This window comes from Tupaia chinensis, unplaced genomic scaffold (genome assembly GCF_000334495.1).
Source record: "Tupaia chinensis unplaced genomic scaffold, TupChi_1.0 Scaffold147500_2, whole genome shotgun sequence".
NCBI lineage: Eukaryota > Metazoa > Chordata > Mammalia > Scandentia > Tupaiidae > Tupaia > Tupaia belangeri.
This window is the reverse complement of record NW_006207352.1, coordinates 1,158,310-1,166,706: the sequence shown is the minus strand read 5'-3', so window position 1 is coordinate 1,166,706 and position 8,397 is coordinate 1,158,310. Positions and strand designations below refer to the sequence as shown.

The following is an 8,397-nucleotide window of genomic DNA, read 5'->3' as shown; positions in this document are numbered from 1 at the left end:
CTTTCAATTAGTTTCTCCTTTTAAATTCATATTATCCATTACAAGTAGATTTAGTTGTATTTATGAAACTTGTATTTATATTTTGAAATACGCATTATATTATAAAATTACCTTCCTTTTCTTTCTCCTTCAAGTTGCTGTTAAGGCATATCTTTCTTTCCTTTTTTTTTATTTTTCTGGAGAAGTTTTTGCTATAGGGAGCATGTACGTGCCAGAAAGAGACAGACAGTCAGAAAGTGAGAAATCACCCCCCATCCCAGGGGGATGGCAACACCACATTCCCTTCCCCTCCATTCTCCTCTTGGGATCTTGGTCATGCATACGTGCACGTCTGGCATGAGTTTAAGCCACCAGGTTCAGGATTTGAACTGTGGTCAACTACATGGGAGTCCAGCAACATAGCCATTATGCCAACCACTGGTCCCAAGGGCATATCTTTCATCCAGCCCATTGCTGAATAGCACAGGGATGTTCCAAATAACCATTATGACGAGAGGATGTCAGTATGTCAGGGTGGGGTCCTCTGCTCTGTGGGGCAGAGGTGACTGGGAGGCAGGGAAAGAACTCGGCTCTCAGTGCTTCAAGCTCACTGGGCACTAGTAGCCAGGCACTGGCCAGACTAGGACATTCTTCCAGGAGCCATGTCATTTTGTGCTATATCTACATAGCACCTGCATTATTTAATCAATATCTTTCTTTCAATTGACTCACTCTTTTTACTTAATTTTAAAAGGAAGTTATAGCACTATCATACATGTAATACTAAAACTACTAGATGTGCTGATTATTTTAGTATACATTAAAGTAAATGTTTAACTGTTCAGAACACACTTGTCTGAAGCACACTTGTAATCATCCTGAGTGTTAGTGAAGGCCTGAGCTCCACATGAGCCCTCCGCTTGAGCCCTCCCCACAGCTTACCGGTGTATAAATGCAACAAATGGACTAGAGGCTCAGACATGGAAGGGAGTTGTGAAGGTCACACAGCAAAGCCACAGTCCTAGGGGATCCTGAGCCCCATCTCTGCATCACAGAGTGGAAATCTGGAGCCAGGAGCTGCCAGGACAGTGTAGGGGTAGGGAGCGACAACTGGCCCTTGTCAGACAGCATGAGCTCCTGAGCTGGCAGCCAGATGTGGCCATTGGCCTCCAGCAGAAGGAAGACATCAAAGGTTCACCAGGGGCTCTAGTCACGAACAGATGTGGCCATCTGGGGAACACCCAAACACCCACACACAGGTTCTGGGTCTGTCAGGAAGTGAGGGTGTGAGGGAACAGATGCTACCAGAGTCTTCCTGTCCCTAACCCTGGAGTCATGCAGCACCAGCACTGGAGTTGGCTCTGCCATCTCAGTCAAGCTGTATCTGCTTGGCTGTGGCTATTACCACATGCGAAGGCCTGAGGGCAGTGTAGGAGATCAGTGCATCTGGCTGCCTGTGCCCAGGTCCTGCCTGACAAAGCTGGAGGGCTGAGCTGGCTCAAATCCAGGGATCTCATGTTGTGCTAAGGATGCTGGAGGCTTTCCCTTGCTGTTGAGAAAGTTGACCTTTGATCCCTTCAGCAGCAGAATGGAGTATGGACTGAAGGGACAGAACTGGAGCAAGTAGGGGGTGAGGGAGCTTCTCCCCACCCTTGGGGCTCTTCTGAACAAAATGTGCTATTAGGTCAGCTTTGTACCCCAACCATCTGGTAGCTTAACTTCCTCTGAAAGATAATCAACACTGCAAGTCCAGCAACACACCTCTCAAGTGATGCTAGTTCAAATGGGCTACTGCAGGCTCAGCTCCCAAGTCTACCTGTATGCACCAGGCGCATGCACTCATGAGCCCAGCTAGCCGGCAAGGCTTAGGGGGGAAGCAGGGGTTGAGGTGTGAGGCACTGAGAGCACTTGTCTTTCTCTCTCTCATGAAAGTAACATGTAAACTTTTGTTTTAAAGTTTAATTTTATTTATTTACTTATTTATTTATTTTTACTCAAGGCCTTGGCCTTGTACTTTGTTACTCCTGGGTGAGGGGCTGGAATGTGTGGGACTTAGACTTCTCTAGCTGGCTGTGGGAAGCCACAGGAGGCTTTGGAGCTGGGTCAGATAGTGAGTGCTGGTGGCCCAAGTGGGAGGAGAGAGCGGACACAATGATACTCAGCAGCGGCAATGGTAACTCTGGGCCTGCACACCAGTAGGGGCAGCTCCAGCCTCCAGGAAGGAGAGGCTCTGACCATGGCGCCTGGCCCACTAGCAAGGCCACCATGGACCCAGTCCCTGTCCCAGTCAGCAAGACTAGGGGATGGCAGAGCCAGCTCAGGGAGAAGGTTCTACAGGAAACCCAAGCTGAACCTCTGGGACCTGTGGCCCAGTCTCAGAGTTGATGACTTCCAGGTTTCCAGGTCAGAAGTCCCACAGGCCTTTCACAAACCGGGACACGCACTAATGAGTGATGCATTCATAGTCAGCCAACCCAGAAATTGCACCTGATCCACCCTTGTAGACTGAAGCATTCAGATGGCCCTTTCACAAGTCAGAGGCAGTAAAAACCGCCTTTCTATATGGTTCAGACTCTGCCGGGTCACCCTGATAATGACAGTGGGCTTCTCCGAGGTTTTTCTGAGCCCATGCCTGTCAGACTGGGACAAGGATAAGGTCAGGTTCTGGGCAGAGGACTCAGGTTCAAATCCCCACCTGCCCCAACCAGCTGGTAGCTTAACTTCCTCTGAAAGATAATCAATACTGTAAGTCCAGGGGTAAGTGTTACCCAAAATAGTGCACACAAGCACCACTCAGAGCATGGGAGCGCAGTCAGGGCACTGGCTCTTCTTCCCTCCTTTTCAGCCCATTCCTATCCACACTGCACGCTCTTCTATCTCCACCACACTGGCTGCCCAACTCTGGCCACCAGCCTCTCTCACTTTCCACTCTGCACCTGCGCATTCCAGACTCAGTGCTCTATCTGTGGCAGGGCTAGCCTCCAGCCTAGTGGACATGCTCTGGCCAATGCTGGTTCTGTCTGTGCCCCCTGCCTGGTGGCCCTGTGTTTCTGCCCAGGAGACAGTCTACCAAGATGGAGCATGCAGCTCCTACTTCCTCTCAGTGCCTCCAATGCCCACGCAGAGCTGGGCATAGTGGTCACCACAAAACAACATCCACACAGCAGGCATGGCCAACTGCTGCCTTGTGACGGCACTGCCAAGCCAGGCATGAGCCACAGGTCAGAGGCTGAGCAACTCACATGACCTCGGCCTTTCACTGAGAGGAGGGAGGAACAGGTAGAGGAACAAAGGGGCAAATGAGAGGTCGTGTCAGAGGAGGTGCTGGGAATCCTGCAAGACATCCCGGTGGAAGTGCCAAGGTAACACCTGAGCCAGGCACTGGTCAGAGCTTGACCTGAGCCAGGCATCCATAGGACAGTCAGAGCTGAAATCAGGGAGGTGGATGCCGTCAGCACTTGGAGGAAAAGGAGAAACCCTTGGGTGGAGACTGAGCATTCTGGCATCCAGAGACAAGCAAAGAGAAGACACCTGCAAAGTCCACAAGGATTGCAGGGTATGATGTGGAACCCAGGAGAGAGCAGCCTCCTGCGAGCCACAGGCAGCAGCTTGGGTGGAGGTGTAATCTAGTGCCCACTCCTTTCTCTGAATACCAAGAGAGATGGCATGAGAAATCACCCCTAGGCCAGGCAACACAGCAGTGCCCATGACATGATGGGGCCAGATGTGACTAGACACACAGGTTCAGTAGGGCAGCTCTTCTGGGAACCTGTGCTCAGATAGCTATTCTGCTTGCTAGTGTTCAGATGGTGCTGTCACAGCACGTGGTATGATTGTGGGTGGCCCTGCGATGTCATAGCACATGGTATGGCTGTCACAGCACATGGTACAGCTGTGGGTAATACAGCTGTGGGTAACCTTACGATGTCATAGCATGTGGTACAGCTGTGGGTAACCCTCTGATGTCACAGCACGTGGTACAACCATGGGTGACCCTGCAATGTCAGGGCACGTGGTATGGCTGTGGGTGACCCTGCGATGTCACGGCATGTGGTATGGCCATCACAGTATATGGTAAGGTTGTGGTTGATCGTGCAGAAGGGCCATCAAAGACCCATCAAAGAGCAGGGCAGAAAAATAAGTTGTCAACATCTGTCCCAAGATGCATGTGGCATACCTGGAGCTCTCAGGGACCCAGTGCTGTCCCTCTGCAGTCACATTTGACTTCTTAGACCATCCCACCACACATCCTCATATGTCCCGCTCCAGCAGTATCTCTGTTCCTGGTGCCTTCTCTGCTTGTGACCTGGAGGCTGGGTGGGGGCCCAAGCTTCTGTGGCTGGGCAGGGTCATGTGAGCCACAGCCTGAGCACAAATGCTAACTCCTTTGTTTCCAAGACAGATGTAGGGTATGAGTAGGTCTCTGGCTCTCCCGTGCTACATAGAAAGGGGCAATAGCGCCACCTGCCTCAGAGGCAGAGGACTGCACCTGGTACCTGGCTAGCACTCTGAAAGAGTTGATGTTGCTGGAACCTGTACCAGGAACAGGATTTATTCCTTTTCTTTTTGGGTCTATCTTTTATTTTAATTTAATTTTTATTTTTTGGAGTGGTTTTTTTACTATAGAGCACGTATGCTCACCAGAAATAGACACACAGACAGAAAGCAAGAAATCACCCCCCAGACGCGCTGGCCACACCCTGTCCCTCTGCAGTCACATTTGACTTCTTAGACCATCCCACCACACATCCTCATATGTCCCGCTCCAGCAGTATCTCTGTTCCTGGTGCCTTCTCTGCTTGTGACCTGGAGGCTGGGTGGGGGCCCAAGCTTCTGTGGCTGGGCAGGGTCATGTGAGCCACAGCCTGAGCACAAATGCTAACTCCTTTGTTTCCAAGACAGATGTAGGGTATGAGTAGGTCTCTGGCTCTCCCGTGCTACATAGAAAGGGGCAATAGCGCCACCTGCCTCAGAGGCAGAGGACTGCACCTGGTACCTGGCTAGCACTCTGAAAGAGTTGATGTTGCTGGAACCTGTACCAGGAACAGGATTTATTCCTTTTCTTTTTGGGTCTATCTTTTATTTTAATTTAATTTTTATTTTTTGGAGTGGTTTTTTTACTATAGAGCACGTATGCTCACCAGAAATAGACACACAGACAGAAAGCAAGAAATCACCCCCCAGCGGCGATGGCCACACCGTAATCCCTTCTCCTCCATTCTCCTCTTAGGATCTTGGGCACGCACGCACGCACATGCGCCTGGCGTGAGTTTAAGCCGCTGGGTCCAAAACTCAAACCACAGTCAACTACATGGGAGTTCAACGACTTAGCCATTACGCTAACTGCTAGTCCCATCTTTTTGGGTCTATCTCATCTACCTCTTTTGTGAGAGACAAGAGGAGAGACAGGTACCCTCAGCAGGGTCCTGCCATGCTGAGACCCACCTCCCACTCCCAACCTTCCCGGGTCACTGCATGGCCAACCTCGATTCTGACCCAGGCCTGCCATGTGGCTCCAGCATCACATGGCAGCACCCTGCCACTACACCCCCACAGCTGAGCCTGGAGCAGAATTTCTGTAGAGGCACAGGACGTGGTGATCTGGTCCTACCTTAGCCAGCCAGGCCCTCCATCCTGTTTTGCTCTTTCACACCCTAAGTGCACGGGCACAGCAGTAGCATCACACAGTAGGAAGACACAGCGGGGTTCAGCTCGACCTCCCAGTTCCCCCTCAGTCTCTTTTGCTGAAAAGCTCTGCTCCTCCCAGGCAGCCCATTCCATTCTTGGTTAGCAGTCCCTGCAAGTTCTTCCTTCCAGTGAGCTAATACTGCCCCTGACTCTCTGCTCCTCATCCTTGCCCCAGCATTTGCATCATCTTGGCCAAGTGCTGCCTCCTGGGCCTTGACAGTTTGCTCGCCTCAACCCTTGAGTCTTGGCAGTAGCCTAGAGCCTCTGGAGTGAGAAGTCACCTCCCCAGTCAGACCTCAATATGGTTTCACCCTACATGAGACTCTTCACCAAGGGCATTCACATTGGCAGCTGCCACCACACCCCCATTCTGGGGAGCCCAAATGCAGGACTTAACGAGTCAGAGTTACAGGCTCATAAATACACAAGTTTAGGGTTAGCCATGGCTTTAAGCAACACGTGACCCTAATCTCAAACGATGTCACCAAGGACTCTGTTTCTGTGGCTTATCTTTAGGCGTTCTCTTTCCCATAGTCCTCGGCATCTCCAGGGTCAAAAACGGCTGTCACAGCTGGGTCTCAGCCTTATCTATGCACACACACACACATGCACACCAAGTACATACACTGATACCCTATCACATGTAGCTAGATAGATCCCTCTTTTGGCTACCAGAGCACAGACAGCCATATGGGTGCCAAGTCCAACTGACAAGTCTGACTGCAGAGCCAGGGCCCCATCCCTGGGCAGGCCTCTCTGTGGGGTCTTGTAGTGCAGGCATAACTGCTGTGGCCTCCCTGACACACAAGCAGCCAATGGCACTCATGGCCCCATGGCCTTGGCCTGCTCACACAGCCTGACCACAGCAATCCAAGCAGGGCAGGGGAGACTTGGAGGTCATCAGCTCCAGACCAGACCTAGACCCAGATCCACTGCCAGTTCCTTGTTGGCAGCACTAGAACTGATCAGCTCAGCAGCTAGGTGTGAGACTCTTGCTCAACAACTTGGAGATGCTCTCAGATGTTTCCTCACAGCACAGAATAGCTGCTGCAGCTCCACACATCACATGTTTGTATGACAATGTACAAAGCCAGGAAAGAAAGGGCATTTCCTGTCCCAAATCTCTTATGAAGATGAAAATTTGTCCCAGAGTTGCTCAGAGGATTTTGCCTGGAGTCCCATTGGCTAAAACTGGGTTCCTTGCTTGTGCCCCAGACAAAAGAGGCTGGGAGGGTGACTGGCTTTCCTTCCTCGCTGATGTTGCTGGGACCACAGTGGCCTAGACAGCTCACCTGTGCAGAGGAACCTGGGTGGGAAAGGAGGGTTCACAGTCCCATATTCTCCTCAACACCTGTTTCTCTCCTGCCACAGGTTAGAGCGCCCCACCCTTCAGCGAGTCAGCCCAGAGCCAAGAGATGAGAGTGGCCAACATGAGGACAGTGGGGCCCAAGGTCCTTCCCCAGGAGGAGCCTGGCCAGCAGACAGCAGTTCCAGAGCCATAGCCCTGGATGAAGGTTTGTCCCTGTGCACCCAGCTGTCCACCTGGCTCATGGGTTACTAACATCCCAAGGCCACCATGAGCCTCAAAGCACAACCCCACCCCTCACTGCTCAGTGGGCTTCCTGAACCACAGAACTTCCCACCCCTTAGGACCTGGAGTTTGTGGAGCCTTCGGGGCTAGGGAAGGAGAGGGATTGGTTCCTCATGGCTAGAAAAGCTGGCCAAAACAGTACCTGGGTGCTCACTTGGCCCTGGTAGGGGCAAAGGAAACCTAAATGACCCTGACAATCATGCCATGCACGCACACTCACACTCACAGCATCAGAAAGGTCCCAGTAGAGAAAACAAGTGGTCTACTGGAGACACTCATCAGACTGCCACAGAACAGCCCCTGCTCTAACTCTGCCCGCTGAGCCCTTTCTACTATGGGATATGAAGACGGACCGCCTGAGCCAGGCACACAGCTGGGAGAGCCAGGCTGTAGTGCAGGACATCTCAGGGTGCCTGAGTCCATGGCCCCTAGCCTGCCAGGCAGCCAGTATTGCCTAAGATGCAGGCCTACCCAGAGCTCCTGTATGGACTCTTCAGGGGCCTTGTCCACCTGGATATGTTTTCCAACAGCTGAGTCAGGGCAGGCACTGATTGTGAGCCTTAGGCCACTTGTCCCAGACTGGCTCAAGTGAGGAAGCCTGTGGGCTTTGGCATGGCTGTGAGGCCAGCAGATTGCACCCATGCTGCTGCTGCTTTCTACACGAGTCCCTTCAGCAGAAGGCATGGCCCTCGGGTAGCAAGGTAGACACAGGTGGCTTCAGGCCCAGGTTTTCCCAACTTGGGCCAAGGCAGGGGACACTCTTGGGTCCCCCAAGACAGTCCGTGCTCTACTTGGCCTGGCTCAAGGGCTGGAAGCTAAGATGGCACAGGGTGATGGGGTCCCCTGGGGAGAGTCGGAGCAGACATAGTGGGGTGCAGCATGATGGCCTAGGGTGGTGATGCCCAGCTGGATCCCACAGAGCCAAGCACAGCCGTGTTGTGTTCCACATCCCCCAAAGGTGAGGCCTATTGTCTCAGAGTTGGGGACTGTCCTGCCCAGGGCCCCACACCCCATAGCCCGGAAGTGCGTGACTGGGTCAGTGCATCCTAAATGGAAGCAGTTCTCGCCTGTTTCTGGGAGGGGTTCAGCACCTGAACTCAAACACCCTCACCTCACCCTGCACCAGCATCTCGTGCTTC

The 8,397-nt window shown here is 52.4% G+C and overlaps 1 protein-coding gene across 1 annotated transcript in view; it reads left to right on the top strand.

Annotated features, from left to right (window-relative positions):
- EFCC1 (EF-hand and coiled-coil domain containing 1) overlaps positions 1 to 8,397 on the top strand; it is a 34,670-nt gene that overhangs the window by 16,042 nt on the left and 10,231 nt on the right. The window contains exon 3 of the mRNA XM_027768814.1: positions 7,039 to 7,181. Within this exon, the coding sequence (XP_027624615.1) occupies positions 7,039 to 7,181 (143 nt within the window). The remainder of the gene's footprint in view (positions 1 to 7,038; positions 7,182 to 8,397) is intronic.